At 45.8% G+C, this 17,629-nt stretch overlaps 1 protein-coding gene across 1 annotated transcript in view; it reads right to left on the bottom strand.

The window, feature by feature from the left end:
• SLC26A9 (solute carrier family 26 member 9) overlaps nt 1-17,629 on the bottom strand; it is a 61,555-nt gene that overhangs the window by 20,764 nt on the left and 23,162 nt on the right. The window contains exons 7-11 of the mRNA XM_053248532.1: nt 16,301-16,383; nt 13,118-13,265; nt 10,771-10,884; nt 10,584-10,661; nt 4,515-4,610 (exon numbers count right to left, since the gene is read on the bottom strand). Coding sequence (XP_053104507.1) covers nt 4,515-4,610; nt 10,584-10,661; nt 10,771-10,884; nt 13,118-13,265; nt 16,301-16,383 — 519 coding nt within the window. The remainder of the gene's footprint in view (nt 1-4,514; nt 4,611-10,583; nt 10,662-10,770; nt 10,885-13,117; nt 13,266-16,300; nt 16,384-17,629) is intronic.

The following is a 17,629-nucleotide window of genomic DNA, read 5'->3' as shown; positions in this document are numbered from 1 at the left end:
CCCAAATGGGGCTGAGCGGCCCCGTATGGGAGCTAAGTTGGTGATGGCCAACATTGTGTTCGCAGCGTGGATGGAGCGGTTCTCCCTGCCTTTAAAAGGCTGGGAGAGATGCTCCAGTCATACTGCAAACGCAGAGCTGGCTAGACATCACAGGCTTGCAACAATCTCTCAACTTCACAAGTGCACCTAACAATTAGCAAGAGATGCTGGGCTGAACAGACAGGCCCAGTGTTGCTCCAGCCGCTGGTGCTAGGGGGAGGGAGAGAAGGACTGCTTGGCTCACCCCACAGCAGCTGCCCCTCGGCTGCATGATGGCTGAAATTTTTTTTAAAAACACATAGGTTCAGCATGGCTGGAGGCCCCCAAAGTAGGTTTCAAGGGGCCTCATGGTGGTGGGGGGGGGCTTGTGGTGGGGGTGGTCTGGGCCCCAAAATTACTTAAGTGCACCCCTAATTATGCTGGTAATCTCCAGACTAGATTACTGTAATGTTCTCTATGTGGGGCTGCACTTGTGTGTAGTCTGGAAACTACAGCTGGTTCAGAATGTGGCAGCCAGGTTGGTCTCTTGGTCATCTTGGAGAGACCATATTACTCCCGCACTGAAAGAGCTACATTGGCTGCCAATAATTTCTGGGCAACATACAAGGTGCTGTTTATAACCTATAAAGCCCTAAAACAGCTTGGGCCTTGGGTATTTAAGAGAAAGTCTTATTCATCATGAAACCCACCTCCCATTAAGGTCATCAGGAGAGGTCCATCTGCAGTTGCCACCAGCACGTCTGGTGGCTACTTGGGGATGGGCCTTCTCCACTGCTGCCCCAGAGCTTCGGAATATGCTCCCTGCTGATCCTCCCCATCTCTGACAACTTTTAAAAAGTCTTTGAAGATGCATCTGTTCACCCAGGCTTTTAATTAAATACTGTTTTAATAGTCTTAACATTGTTTTTAAAATTTAAAATTGTTTTAACTTTTTCTGTTGTCATTTATTTTGTTTTATTGTAAACTGCCCAGGGACGTAAGTTTTGGGTGGTATAAAAATATGTTAAATAAATAAATAAATAGATAGATAGATAGATAGATAGATAGATAGATAGATAAATAAATAGTAAATAACTTTAGTGTTCCACTAGGTCAGGTAATGTCAGCATCTTTCAGGACAGAATCGATCCTTTATAACATATGAACCATTCACAGTTGTGCACCCAGAACCCCCGCACATCATCTCTCCTGCCTTCTATTTGAGCAGTATTTTGAGAAAACTCTTAATGTCTGTGGCTGGACAATCTGGATTATTCTTTTCACTGATAAAGCAGTTTCTGGAGAAACTTGTAGGACATTGGTTCAATTTGCACATATATAGTTTACTGATTAAAATCTTGTTTAAACAAAATATCTTGCAGTCAGATGTTTGTAAATCTCACTTGCTTTTTCCATGCATTAGGGAGTTTTACATCACCCAGTGCCTGGAATCCTTATCTTCTTTCTGAAGGTCTCTCTCATTTACTAAAGGGCCATTGTCTAAGAGCTTTAAGTCATGACGTTATTGGACAGGACCAGTATTAATAGTGTTAGTAACAGGCTCTTAAAGGTAATTGGCACCTTAGTAGAATTTAGCCACAGACTTTGTAATAACAGTGCATGCCTGTGTATTGCATTACTCATGAGAGTGTTCAACTCAACTAATAGGTTTATTGAACTCAAGCAGTAACATCCGTTTCTAATCCATGGACATGCATTCATAAACTTCAGCAAGGAAGTTGTAATTATATGACAAGGCAATATAATTTCTGCTATCAGACTGAATACCAACATGTATTCTGTGAGAGATCTGTGACTGGATTACTTGCACTATTATTTCCATTCACTAAAGGCAGCTGTGCCCACTTCCCTTGATTTAGATCTGGGACATGAGGAAGCGTTTTTAACCTTTCCTCCATGTCATGACGGCAGCCTTGCTGGATCAATCCCAAGGCTTGTTCTACAGTGACCCAGGGCCTCTGAGATGTCCACAAGCAGGAGATGAAGGAATGCACCCCCCTCCTCCCCTACCATGGCTGCCCTGCAACTACTATTCAGAGGCATCTCGCCTCTGCAACTGGAGACAGCTTACAGCTATCTGACTTCCCCCACCTAAGCCAACAACAACAACAAATATTTATATACTGCTTTTCAACAAAAGTTTCCAAAGTGGTTTACATAGAGAAATAATAAATAAGTTGGATCCCTGTCCCCAAAGGGCTCACAAGCTATAAGAAAAATAAGATAGACACCAGCAACAGTCACTGGGGGTACTGTTCTGGGGGTGGACAGGGCCAGTTACTCTCCCCCTGCTAAATAAAGAGAACCACCATGTTAAAAAGGTGCCTCTTTGCCCAGTTAGCAGGGGTTCAAATTCTGTAGCCTCAAATGCTGTAGCTTTTCCTCATAGGAAAGTCCTCTCACCTCCTGATCAGTTTGGATACTCTCTTCTGCAGCTTTTTGAGTCCTATAATATCCTTTCTGAGACAAGGCAATGAGAATTTGGCCACTCACCCCAATTTCTAAATCATATATGAACAAATTAAAAAGCACTGGTCTCAACACAGATTCCTGGGTGGGGGGATCCAATTTCTTACTTCTTTCTATTGTGAACATTAGTCCATTTATTTCTGTGCTCTGTTTCCTTTAATCAGTTATCAGTTCATAAATGGACCTATCCCCTTATCCCATGACTGCTAAATTTACTTAAGAGCTTTTGATGACAGACTTTGTCAAAAACATTTCGAAAGTCCAAGTATACAATGGTCATTCTCATGATTGAGGTACCTGGCGGTGGGGAGGGCAGGCGGGGAGGCAAGCTCCTACATGCCTCCCTACACACGATCGCCACTGCTTCTAAAGCTCTGCCACTTGTGCAGCACACGAGTAGGGTCTAGGTGAGCAGCAGAAGTCCTCCAGCATCCCACAATGCACCATGCCAGGAGGCAGTGCATTGGGGGATTCCCCCACTGCTGGGAGCCCTTGCACCCAGATTTGTCATGCTTGGGCTACAGGCATCCTAAGCGTGCACAAGACTGGGGTAGAAGGGTGCACTTGCACGCTTCTGCCTCTGTAATAGCCTGGTGTGTGTGGTGGGGTGAAACTTGGGCTACCCGGTGAAGCAGCACCAGGATCAGGCCCAATACCAGCACTGCACACGAGCAGCCCTACCTGGGTAGAGCTGTGCAAGTCTGGGTAGGGCTGCTCATGTGAACAGCACCAACATCATTTGGATCACTTCTATCCACATGTTTGTTGACACTCTCAGAGTTCTCTCAAAAGATTAGTGTCACTTCCCCAACTATCTATCTATCTATCTATCTATCTATCTATCTATCTATCTATCTATCTATCTATCTATCTATCTATTACATTTCTATACCGCCCAAAACGCAAGTTCTCTTGTGTTCAATTTAAATGCCCCCTGAAGCTATTAGTTGTGGAAGCAGGGGGAATGACAAGATGAGTAATAGCAACTTTGCGGGCAAGCAAGTTTTAGATTTAGCCCTGATTTATATTTAGCACCAATCTAAATTAGGGCTCTTCCATGGCTGCTTATAGTGAACTAAAATGATGCAGGTGATCTTCTGCATCACATGTAATCTACCCCTAAATATGCAGTCAACTTTTGTGACTCCTTTTAAAACAAATAAATATTGCTTTATTCTGAACAAAATATTTGAGTGCTTGTAGTTTTGTTGTTGTTTTGCAAGCAGAGACATGGCTGAAATATAATCTCCATAACCTTGTGGACTAGATACTTGCCCTTTAAGAAGTCCCTGGCTTTCTCAGGAACCCAGGGTTTTGTTTTGTTTTTTAATGTGTAGTCCAGACACATAATGTGCAGTTCAAAAAGAACATCTGTGCAGTTCAAAGAGTCAAGCCATGCAAAAATTGTAATGTATTAGATGGTGTAAAAAGTGACTAATAACAATGAGAAAAGTGAAGTGGTCCAGGCTCCTTTAGAACCTAAACCCTGTTCAAGCATACACATTTTGCCTACCCCTGCCAAAGATGCTTCCTTCAGAGTCTACTACTGCTATTCCCATGAACAACATACTTTTCTGCAATAGTGCTGTCAAATTTCCAGTTCTGAGGATTTCCCCCCATTTGATGTAAGCTTCTCAAAGTCATGGAATGTGCATCTAGACAGCAAAGTATGTTGTGCACAGACAAGGACCATGCACAGGTGTGTGTTGTAGTGGCACATGCTACGTGCACAAATTATTCACATACCATTGCACAGTTCTGAACGTTCATTTTAAAAAGCCCTTCAGGAATTCAAATCTTACAAGATGAAACCCCATGAAGAATTTCCGGCATACAGAATACAAAAGACAAGCATCTCTGGTTACAAAGCACCCCACAGAAGGCTTTTAAATTTTGCCTAGACTTCATGTTGGTATTTTACACAGGAATGACCTAACCCATACTGGGCAATAAGTTCAGATAGATTCCTTCCATCTTCCCCAAGCCACTTGGCACAAGTTACTCACACAATCCAACTTGCTTTTTTTCCAGAGGTAGTAAGGATCAGTCAGCTGCTTGAGAGAATTTTTCAGGTTCACAGCTATCAGAGCACCTAACACAGCCTACAATAAACAACACATAATGGGTGATGAAAACCGCAGAAGAAAACTGTGCACTTTAGCAGTTCCAATGCAATGTCTGCTTATGTCAGCTACAGTCACTCTAGAGCAGCATGCCATAAGGAAAACATTGCTGCATGTTTTCAAATGAATAGTTAATATAGTGTGATCCTCATCTTTCTGTGACAGCGCCTAAGTAAATCCAAACTGTCTTATAGATCAATGGCTTCTAGGGACAGATCAGAGTGAAACTCACATCCTGCCTGAGCTGGCCATCTCACTGTGCCTTGTAAACAGGCCAGTCCTGAAAGCAACGGAAAAAACCTGATATGTGAATTTCAAAATGAAATTTAGTTTTGGTTGTAACCAACAGTGAAGGGGCCCAGAATTACATGATCACTGGTTCACGTAATTCTGGGTCCCTTCATTGTTGGCTATAACCAAAACTAAGTTTCATTTTAAAATTCACACGTCGGTCTTTTTCCAGTCCTTTCAGGGCTGGCCTGTTTATAAGGCACACACAGTGAGATGACCACCTCAGAGGGAGATGTGCCAAATGCACCCCACACTCACCAGCTGCCTCTGGCTGTTTCTGCTGGCTGCCTTGCTGCACCTCTACCTGCCTTCAGCCAGCAGCATGCCAGCCACCAGCACAGCTCCTCCTTCCATTCCCATTCCCCGGCTTTTCAAATGGCAAAGATTGGAGCAAAGGGAAGTATGGAGGAGAACAGAACAGTGGGCTAGACCACTGTCTCACTCTACTGCCTCAGGTGCTGCCAGAGGTTTGGGCCAGCCCAGCCTGGTTTTATGGAAACTGGCATATAGAGGCTGTTCTTACATGTATCCTAACCTAGGCCAGGGAAGCACAGCTGAGTTAGGCTGTGCACGAGAACCACCAGGATCAGGATCAATCCAGGCGGGGCAGTGCCACCTAGCCCGGCTTTTTAACCCGGCTGGGAAAAGTTGAAGGAAAGAGAAGAAGAGGACGACCAGCTGAATGCACCACTGAGAGACCTTAAAGGCCAAGTTGAAGACAGATCATCCTGGAGAGAATCTATCTAGGTGGTTGCTAAGAGTCGACATCGACTTGATGGCACTCACTCACTCACTCAAGTATATGCTTAGGCTTTTTATTTTTTATTTTCAAAATGAATTTCGCTAGAGTATTATCCTTTAAGGAAAAATTCTCTGGGAGCCTCCCTCTGAAGCCTAAAAGCCAGCCTGTCTGACAGGTTTGTTTGGTAATCGAACAAATAAATAATAATGTGACCAGTGCATGCCTGTTTCAGAAAGTGGGCCTGGCTTGGTTAGAGATGAGTCACTGAAGATATAAAAGATAGTTATGCTACTAATCTATTATTGAGTAATAATAAATAATCAGTTCATTAGTATTGGTTTTACACCAGCTTAACTGCCATGGTTCCCCCCAAAGAATCCTGGGAATTGTAGTTTGGTGAGAGTGTGAGACACCCCTAGGTTCCCTAATAAAAATAGAGTTCCCAGTGTTCCCTAGGAAGAGTGGGTGACCAGTTTAAGTCTGCGTTGTGAATGTGTTCATAAAGATGAGGAAAAAATATACCACACGATAATAGTCCTATTAGGAACCTAGGAAGCTGCCTTATGCTGAGTCAGACCATTGGCCCATCTAGCTCAGTATTGTCAACAGAGACTGACAGCGGCTCCTCCAAAGTTACAGGCAGGAGTCTCTCTCAGCCCTGTCTGGACTGGAGATGAAAGGGAGGGATCCTGGAACCTTCAGCATGCAAGCATGCAGGTGCTCTTCCCAGAACAGCCCCATCCCCAAAGGCAGGGATTCTCAACCTTGGGTCCCCAGATGTTATTGGACTTCAACTCCCATAATTTTCAACCCCAATGGCCTTTGGTTGGGGATTATGGGAGTCCAACAACATCTGGGGACTCAAGGTTGAGAATCCCTCCCCTAAGGGGAATATCTTACAGTGCTCACATGTAGTCTCCCATTCAAATGCAAACCAGGGCAGTAGGGGTGTGCTCGAACCATTGTTTGAGCAGTAGTTTGGTGCAGGGAGGGGAGCTTTAAGAGAGAGGAGAGCAGATCCTTATCTGCTCTCTGCCACCCCATGCAGCTTCCTGCTGGAGCGATGTTCGGCCCAAGAATCCCTGTGCAGCTCTAGCATGCACATGGCATCCATGCACCCACGAGTGCCATTTGCATGGTCAGCAACACTATGTTGACTACGCAGATGGCACACACACGTGTGTGGGCACCATGTGTGTGCTGGCACTGTGTGGGGATTCTTGGGCTGAGCGCCGCCCCAGCAGGAACCTGCATGGGGCGGCAGAGAGCAGGTAAGGATCTGTTCTCCTCTTTCTTAGAGCTCCCGCTCTCTGCTCCCCTCCCTCCACTGAACCGGTGCTTGAACTACGGTTCGAACCATCGTCTGAGCACACCCCTACAGGGCAGACCCTTCTTTGCAAGTCATGCTTGTTACCACAAGACCAGCTCTCCTCACATGATATTCACATATTGGCCCAGATCACACACACACTTTAACTGCAGTTAAAGCTGCCAGAGGCTGTAACAGTAGTACGTCAGAATGCACAAAACTGCAGTTAAGGGTCTGAAGTTAACTCCAGTTTGCCCTGCCCAACTTCAATTGGAATCTGAGGTTTTCTCTAAGCTTCGCCGCTGACAACCATGGGTTTGCCGCCAAAGAGTTATGCCCAAAGGCAGACTTGGCCATAAACACCAGTCATAGAGGCAGCGGTGCAGACCCACCCAAGGATGTGGCCACTCTATGCTTTTGGCACTACTCGCTGGCAGCCACTCAAAAGATCAGCTACACACTTCTTATCAGCTGTGCAGCTATGAAGTTGCCAGGCAAAAGGGACACTGACACACCCCATCCTGGACTGACCAGCCTGGAAGGGTCTGCTCCTCAACCATGCAAATGGTTTGTGTGGGGGTATTATTGGCAGGGCCTGAAAGCCAGCCCTTTCCCCATTTGGGGGGTCCATACCCCCAATGGCTTGCGCATGATCAGGCTTATGAATCCCAAGAAGGGATTTTCAAGCAGACAAATTATATTCTTTTCACGGTCACTGAAGACAGTCTTACAACAACAACAAATATTTATATACCACTTTCCAACAAAAGTTCCCAAAGTGGTTTACATACAAACAAACAAACAAACAAACAAACAAACAAACAAACAAACAAACCGGTTCCCTGCCCCCAAAGGGCTCACAATCTAAAAAAAGGAAACATAAGATAGATACTAGCAACAGCCTCTGGAGGGATGCTGTGCTGGGGATGGCTAGGGCAAGTTGCTCTCCCCCTGCTAATTAAAGAGAATCATCACTTTAAAAAGGTGCCTCTTGGCTCAGTTAGCAGAGGACAACTAGCTTTAGATCAAGTGAGATGCTTTTTCAAGGATCCAGCCACCCAACCCAGGGTTCAGTGGCCGGACATGAAAATGACAGGCCATGAGGACACCCCTGGACAGCTCATGAGATGGACCATCAGAGTGGAGAGGAGAGAAGGGTATTGCCTGGAAACAGCAGAACTGATTCAAGAGGACAATCCATCCCCTTCTCCACCTAACACCTCCCTCATGAGAATGTCAGGCCATGGGTGTTCTGAATAGAGCAAGAATGGTTTCTGGCTTGCAGCCACAGGGAGTGCTTTCCTGGGCAACACATTCATGGTCTTGAGGACCATGAACAAACTGCTGCAATACTGTGCCCCCCACCTGCCCACACATCAATTTGTACACGTGTACCCTTGCCAGTGCCCCAGAATGGCCATTCCACTGTCCAGTGGTGTCCAGAGAATGGAGGCTCCCTTCTTCCGTCCATCCCCGCACCTGCAGATCTGCATACGGTGAGAGGAAGGCCCGGGAACCAGGAGTTTTGAATGCGTGGAAAGGTCAATGCCAGTATCCACCCCTCCACCAACACCGCACACATGCCAGGGCAAGGGAAAAGCGGCCTTCTAAAGGTGTCATATCATACTGCATGGGAGGAAGCAATGGTAAACCCCTCCTGTATTCTACCAAAGAAAACTACAGGGCTCTGTGGGCACCAGGAGTTGACACCGACTCGACGGTACACTTTACTTTTAGATGCCCTCTGGGTGCTTACAGGTCTGCACAGAGGAAGAGTGTAGGGAGGTTTTGGGGGATCTACTCTATTTTTTACAAAAGGTTGGGGAAGTGGGGCCCAGCCACTACCCAGTGGGGGCGGGTTATAACTCTGGCTTAATCATGAGCAGGGCCAGTGGGATAAAAATCACTCCAGTTCTTGGAGTGACATTTCCTCTGTGATGAAGATGGCTACCAAAGCCCATGCAGACTATGCCAGCTCACGAGAGTGTCAGGCCATGGGTATTGCAAGTAGAGCTGTGTTGCTGTGTGCTGGGAAGCAGTGGTGGGTGGTATCCCGGAGACTGCTTTCCTGATCAGCTGAGGCACCTCAGAAACAAGCCCCCTGCCTGGCCATCCGTACCTGTGCACAGGTGTGCCATTGCCGGTAGCCCCTACCATCAACCCAACTGCCCTGCAGTTGGGGGAACAGAGAAAAATGCCCTCTTCCGCAATTCCCTGTGCCTGCTTATCTGCACACAGATGGACCTGATCCAGGATTTTCAAAACTTGAGTGAATATAGTTTCCTGTTGCCCACCCCATGGCTGTGCACGCAGCCTGGGAATGGCACATGGGGTGTGGAGATGTCCTCTGGGGTACATGCAAGGCTGTAGAGGGATTTGGGGAGAGGGAAGTAGTAGGCCCCTCTCTATTTTTAACAGAGTCAGGGCCCCCACTAGAGTGTGGCCCCCTTGGATTTCCTGGTGGTTAAGTGGACGGCTCAAATCTTGAGCTCGCAGTCCATGGGCGGGGATAATGCCGGAACGGACCAGGCATATCCTCAGTAGACTGGCCCTCTCTTTAGAGTGTGAGTGTACTGGGCAGCAAATTGCATGCAGAAGCTTTGTGATGGGTCTGGCTGCAGTGGTCTGCTGGGGTCTCCCCTCGTGAAATCTTCCATGGTCATGGTGGGACAGGATCCCCATCTCCAGCATCCGACCCATCTGCATAGCCCATTCCAGCGAATGTGGATTTCCCCCTCCCCTCCGGCAGTGAAAGTGGGATTCCTCCCCTGCCCCTGAGACTCCCCCCCCCGAAATTGGAGCTTGCGTGGTGCTTCCGGGGTGTGGGGCCACTTGGGGGAGCAGCGGTGCCATGAATAGCCGAAGCAGCACTGGTACTGCAGGGCATTTAAATGGTTTTCAATGCGCTTCCTCTGCCAAGAGCGGTCGGAGTGTTCCAAAAATACACGATCACGCTCAGCATGCCTCGCTGGAGATGGCAGTCAGTTGTGGCCGAGCAGTTGATGCTGTGATGCTTTCCCCATAGTCTGATCGTGGAGCTGACTGGGATTGGGCTGGGTGGCCGAGCAGTAGGGAGGGGCTGCCCACTCCTTCAACTCCAATTAGGCTATTGGCGATTTGTTGTACGTCTGCAGTGCAAACTGGAGTTAGGATTTTAAACCTCTGTCAGGGTTAACTAAGGTTATAGTGTACGTGTGACTACGGCCATTCTGTTCCACACATTTACAATATGCGTACAGTATACACATGTACAGATCTGTATATGCATAGTGGTATGCTGGCATTAAGTTCAATGCATTATAGTAGTACACTTCGTATCAGTACCCTGGATTTGAGGACCTTGTACCCAGATTCATTTCACACAAACAGATGTACAGTACGTGTTACAGACTCTCATACACACATACAATAAAATGTCTGAATAGGGCTAATATTTTGTTTCCTCAAGAAAATACAGTCCCCAGATTCCATGGGGAGTGAAAATGTATTCAGTTTGTCTATGGTGTATGTAGATATGCTCATAAAGGAAGAGATAATTCTAATACTACACAACAGCATCCAACCTGGAAACATGTGCTCTTAATCCAGATCTTGCTGAATGAGTTCTTACCTTGGGAAGAGGGCCGAGGTAGAGCCCTAAAGACAGCATGGTTATCATCACTACCACAGCCACACATAAGCTTGCCATCTAAGGGGAGAAAAATACTTTATCACAAAGAGGGACTTGGACCTAAAAATATCATGTCATCCTGACAGTGGAACCTTGTGCTTGTTAGAAGAGAAGTTAAAAAACTAACCTGAGATTTTCCTCCGGCTCCATCCACAGCTAGGGTCACGGAGAGAGCACAGCAGATCACATGGATTTTGAAAAAAGATCCAAAAAAATTGCTGCAGCCCAGGGCCAGCATTTCCTAGAGAAGCAAGAAGAATGAATCAGTCAGCGTAGGCAGCAACAAACATCATGACCTTGCCCTCACAGTCAGGTTCCTTTGGAAGCAATTGCTGGGATGCAAGAAATAGGCCAAACGGCCATTTAACACCCTGGCCTTCAGATGTGAGGGTGGCATTATTTAGACAAAGACTGCCACCAGCAGGCCTGCATAGTTGTTACCCCATCTCCTGAGGCTCATCTATAAAGTTAAAGCTGTGCTGTCAAGTCAGTGTTGACTTCTGGTGCCCACGGAACCCTGTGATTTTCTTTGGTAGAATACAGGAGTGGTTTACCATTGCCTTCTCCCATGCAGTATGAGATAATGCCTTTCAGCATATTCCTATATCGATGCTGCCCGAGACAGGTGTTTCCCATAGTCTGGGAAACATACTAGCGGGGATTCGAACTAGCAACCTCTTGTTCCCTAGGCAAGTTACTTCCCCGCTGAACCATTAGGTGGCTCTGAGGCTCATCTATACTCCACGGATATTGGCCCTGTTCATTCCACAAGTATTCCAGGATGTGCTGAGTCAAACCTGCACTCCATGTGATTCTCTTGTAAATTCTGGGCCAAGAAGATTCTTAATTACGAGTCTAATCTGATAGTGTCATCCCATGTGAATCATCAGTTGAGGAGCAAAAGATAGGGAAAGGCTCCGCACCGGTAACTCATGGCACACTTGGCTACATCTTATTTAAAAGCAACAGTTGTGCAAGCGCAGGGCACAGTTGGCATTTTGGGCTGGCACAGTTTTGAGTTCGTAAGTTTGTTTAGTTTGACTGAAAGACCTTCCAGGCTAATTACTTCAATTGCTAAATATCTCACAAATAGTTTTTGAGCAGCTGCTCCAGATTTTTCTCTGGGTCAAGTGACTGGGTCAGGGGCCTGAAACAAACAATGTAAGAATATCAAGCAAGGAGGACTTCTCAGGGGTGGAGCCCCCACTGCGTGGTGGGTTCCCCCCCCCACCAAGAACCCAGGCTGCCATGCTCAGGGTCTGCGCCTGGCACCCCAGCCACGCCCCTGCATCTGACATCAGATGCAGGGGGCGTGGTTTCACTCACAAACGGGGCTGTGCTCCCCATTTGCGAGCAAATTCTGGCCCGCGCTGCGTTTGCAGCATGGCTGGGAGCGGCTCCCCCTGCTTTAAAAGGCAGGAAGGCGCATTCCTGGCCGGGCTGGGAAGCCAACGCTGGCTAAGCTTCTGAAAAACTGAGCTGCTGCATCGGACGTCAGACACAGGGAGCAGCATGGCTACGGGGGCCGCTGGCAGCGTTCTGAACCAGGGCTGCCACTGGCCTCCCTACACCACTGGGGCTTCTGAACTAGCTAACCCCTGCGTGTCCAGCCTCTGTGTGCAGCAGCTGCTTAAAACAATGGCACAGAAAAGGATATAAAGGGTATTGTACACTGGTTGTAAGTATGTTATGGCTACAACGTGGCCGCTGTTAAATCACTCCATGTGATAGCTAACTCCACAATGAAAGCTCTTCCCATTCGGCAGATCCTGTGTGTTCTCCATGCTAGGAAGAGAGCTGGTCTTATGGGAGCAAGCATGAATTGTCCCCTTTGCTAAGCAGGGTCTGCCCTGACAGTGAACACATGGTGCATTCATGAGCAACCACGCGTGACAATGAATGCGTCAATGGCCCTGTGTGCTTCAATTGTCTTTGGTAAACAGCAGTGGGATAGGGCCCCTCATAGATCAGGACTGTGATTCGGAGGCCGGGTAGGGATGGCTTTAACCCTACCACCTGCCATGGATCCTAATCTGGCACCAATCAGAGCTTTCTTTCTCTAGGCAAGTAGCAGCCACTGTGGGGAGAGAAGGGTCTGATCCAGATCAGGTCTGTGGCAGGGAGGTAGTTTGAAAGGCCCTTACTCCCCAGAGTTCAAATCCATGGGGGCCTGAGTTCCATGCTACTATTTGCCAAAGAAAATGGAAGCATGTCAGGGCCAGTGTGTGATGCATTTAACACCACATGTAGTTTGACCGTGAAGGGAAACTCTCAGCAGTGGTCGAATTATTGAAGTCTAGAGGGTCCACCTCCTTTAACTTTAAGGGCTACCTACCTTAATTCAAGTACTGTCATCTTGAGGGGACAAGTTGCCATATTCCAAGTTTGACAGTCACAGTTCAGACCTTTCAAATGAGTGAGAGGCATGAATCACTCCTCTGTAAATTTCTCTGCTAAAAGCCAACGAATGTTACCTGATTGGGGTCCACATCATAGCCGTGCTTGTTTCCAAGAGTTCTGCCCATGGCCAGGTTGATCACATAACCCACAATGGCAAGTGAGAAAGCTGTGCCGATCATGTCTTTCCACTTCCCTACCTGAGGAAGAGTAGCAGCTGGAAAGCTAAAATCAAAAGAACAAAAACAAGCAGTCAGGAAAACAGGCAATCTAAAGTGAAACAAATTGATCAGACTGAGGGGATTTTCTTGACAATATGGAAGCAAGATTCGGTTCACCCACCAGGAAGATTCAGTCATCTATGGCTATACAGAATCTCCAAAGATTATATCTCTCTGTCTCCATAGATGATATCTCTCCCCATAGATTACTGAATCTTCATTGTGGATGAACTAGGAATACACACATACTATATATATCTATATATCTATATCTATATCTATATCTATATCTATATCTATATCTATATCTATATCTATATCTATATCTATATATTTGAGGACAAGTGGGAAACCTAACTTGATGGTAGAGAAACAGAAATCATTACATTGCATTGGAATGTTGGACTCCATAGCAAATATCTAAAAACTCTGAGAAACAAGAATTTCAATGAAAGACTGAGTTTTAAATTATTAATCTTAATTTTGTGACAGACTCTACAGTGGCCCCAGAGCAATGAGAGTGATTTACTATACATCCAGGTTGCAACTCACTCTATTATTTACCATGACACTGAACAATCCCTCTTTCAGCAGCTTTGCATTATAGTTGAATGGGGACTGAATTCCATCCTCAACATATAGGGAATCAATCAGATTCAGACATCTTATTGTGCCCTGCCTTGTATAACTCCACTACCCACGTAGTACCTTATGCCAGCTGGGTTAATTCCAGCCCTCTTCCACAACCTGCCACTCTCCTGGATATCCTCCAGGCTAGCAATATCATTTCGAAATGCTGTATGTCTGTCATATGTATAATAGATACAGACCAGTGTTTGGGGTGAGATGACTATCATGTATAGTGACCCCTAGCACTATACCAATGCTAATTCATGCAGCACTAAGAAGTAGAGAGAGAGCGGTTTCTGTATCACTGTGTCTTACCCCTGCTAACTGGGCAAAGAGGCACCTTTTACTGTGGTGATTCTCTTTATTTAGCAGGGGGAGAGTAACTGGCCGTATCCACCCCCAGCACAGTACTTCCAGTGACTGTTGCTGGTGTGTGTCTTATGTTTATTTTTAGAATGTGAGCCCTTTGGGGACAGGGAGTCATCTTATTTGTTATTTCTCTTTGTAAACCGCCCTGAGCCATTTTTGGAAGGGCGGTATAGAAATTTAATAATAATAATAATAATAATAATAATAATAATAATTATTATTATTATTATTATTATTATTATTATTATTATTAGCTACCTTGGCAGCATAGGTGCTGCCACCAAGCCACTCTCCCATGCAGGGGCATAGCAAGGTTGGAGTGGGCCCAGAGACAAGATTTTAAAATGCCCCCCACCCCAGTGAAGCTCAGCTTATGAAGTAAAGAAATCTTAAATGAGGCTGAATAGTGGTAACAAAAAGCATACACACACACACACACACACACACACACACACACACACACACACACATATATATATATACCACAATAGAACATCATCCTAAATTATTTTTTAAAAGGTTTTGTAAATTGTGGACGTTAAAGTCATTTAATGGTACTAGAGAAAGACATGCTGTTCTCGTAGCTCCAGGTCTTAACACTCACATCAGTTTCGGAGGATGAATACAACTGAAGGAAGCCCGGGCGGGTGCGTGGCTGGGGGAGTCAGTCATGTGACTTGCCTCTGGGGGGCCCCCAAGGCAGTGGGCCCCCAGACAACTGTCTCCCCTTGCCCTATTATAGTTACACCCCTGCTCCCATGGCTAACTCCCACACTGCACTGGTAATGGATGGAAGTGTTGATCAAGTATAGATGCATGTGTCAATGACCCTAAAGGAGGGAGGGATGCTAAAGTATCTATATTATTGGACCACTCATAAAATAAAAACCTGCATATATTACAATGAGGCATGGGAACCAGCATGGGGAAACAGCTCTGAAGTGGCCTCAGAGATAGTACAGTATATGAATTAGGCCTAAGACCAAAACATACCTGTAATCTTAATGTTTACTGGATTCAAGGCATTGAATCCAGTATAGTATAGTGGTTAGAGTGTTGGACTAGGAGTGGGAAGAGTTTGAATCCCCATTCAACCAAGAAACTCACTAGGTGACTCTGGGCCAGTCATGTATCTCTCAGCTAACCTACCTCACAGGGTTGTTGTGAGGATAAAAATAACCCGGTACACCACTCTGAGCTGCTCAGAGGAAGAGCGGGATATAAATATTGCTCGCGCAGGGCATACTGGAGCTTTCCGGGGGCTGCGTGGCCCCTGAACTCCCCAGCTTCTGCCGGCTCCGTCATGGAGCTGGCAGTTGTGTGGGTGGCAAGGCTCCCGCCCTGCTTGTGTGTGGGGAGAGCGGGCTTAGCCCGCTCTCCTCGCTTCCCTTCTCAAACCGAGTCTCGCTGATCATGAGACCCGGCTCATTCATTCTCATATATCTATATCTATATATCAACGGCCTCAAATGCAGCCCTGTCCTTGTTTATCCCTTCAGCACAGGAATGTTGACTTGGGTGAATATCATTATAATTACAGTTTCCTAGAGTGAAGCATCACATGTTTTCTACAAGAAGAATGGTTATGCACTTTGTAATTAGACTGTGCTCTTAATTCGTTAATGAATTGACTCATACATATCAAGGCTTGCAGACATTTTCCACTTGTAGACTGCCCTAGTTTCTACTCCACTGACAGACTTTGCTGCATAGTCACCCACTGGGAATTCTGAGACCTGTTTCAATTTGTTTATTGCCATTTTCCCTGTTCTGTCTACTACCCTCCCCTCACTACCCAGGCTGCTAAAAACCAGAAGCTGGTGAAAAGGAAGTCAAAAGCCCTCCCCTTCACCATCCTGCAAGTTTGAAGTCAACTCTGTCAATTCAGTCCATTCTCTAATTCTACTCTTTCTTACTCAGGAAAGAAAGTGGTTAATTTTTCAGTTCACTTGGATTCATGAGTTGGCATCAATAAAGAAGTCTTCCTGTTCTGGAAGAGAAGGAGCTTTTCACAAGAGAATCATCAGTGCATTTACTCACCCCATGTTAATCGGGCCAACAATTGGCATGCTATATTTCTCAGACATGTTGAAGCTTCCAGAAACTGCAGTAGCTACGATGACCTAAAATCAAAGCATAAAAGAGGCATCAGCCCAAGGAGCACTTCTTTCAATTTATGATAAGCGTGGAGGAGGATGTCACCTTCAGCAGAGCATTGGGCATTGTGTGTGTCATGGGGAAGGGGAAAATTTAAATTTGCATTAAGTGGATGTAGTCCAAACCTGCCGACTGTTTTTAAATTCACAGATGCATTAGACTACTCTGTTTACTCCCAGAACTCATCACATAAAATTCCTATTTTGTATAAAGAAAATCCTGGCTACAATTATTCTAAAATGATTCTGTAACCAGTACCATATTGGCTGCCACTGGCAGAGCCCAGGATTTTCAGTTTTGCATACATTGCTTTCCATCTAGACAACCCTTGCTTGCATCATAAATGAGGGCAGCTATTTTTCACATTCACTGTATGGAGGCAGTGTATGTATGTATGTATATATGTATGTATGTATGTATGTATGTATTCGATTTCTATACCACCCTTCCAACCATGGCTCAGGGCGGTTTACACAGAGAAATAATAAATGAATAAGATGGATCCCTGTCCCCAAAGGGCTCACAATCTAAAAAGAAACATAAGACAGACACCAGCAAGAGTCACTTGAAGTGATGGATTTTCATTTTTGAATGGCTGGGGAATTATTTATTGTTTCAATCCATTTATAATGCAAACCTATTAACTGGAATCCTATCGACTAGAATCCTCTTCTGAATTATGAATGCTTCTCTTCAGGATCCTATTCTGAATTAACATTTGTATAACTAGCACCCAAGAGGCCCACTCAGTTTGTCCCACAAGTGAAAACACCCTTAGCCTCTCCAGGCGTTCTATACACTCACAAGCTTTTTTTATAGTTTACATTCTAGCCTGACATGTCTCTGAAGCAGCTCAAAGACTCTCACGTGGTTTTGCTCAAAAGCCTTATGAGCTAACACAGCTACTGTTAATGAACTTGACTGGATTGTGGTTGGGTGCACTGTTCCCTCTAACAGGGATTCCCAGATGTTCTTGATGACAACTCCGACAATCCCCAAGCAAAAGCCATTGTAGCTGGGGATTCTGGGAGTTGCAGTCAACATCTGTGAATCCCTATTAGAGGGAACACTGGTTGGGTGTAAAGGGCACACAATCTCTACCCCTCACTAGGAATTGTGCACAGAACTGGCGGGTGTGGTTCAAAGGCGGAGGGCATACCTTTAAGGGTGGCGTGGGTGCCCTTACCCCTCCTGCTGCATTTCCCCCGCTGG

This window comes from Hemicordylus capensis, chromosome 4 (assembly GCF_027244095.1).
Source record: "Hemicordylus capensis ecotype Gifberg chromosome 4, rHemCap1.1.pri, whole genome shotgun sequence".
Classification (NCBI taxonomy): domain Eukaryota; kingdom Metazoa; phylum Chordata; class Lepidosauria; order Squamata; family Cordylidae; genus Hemicordylus; species Hemicordylus capensis.
This window is presented reverse-complemented; position numbering and strand designations above follow the sequence as displayed.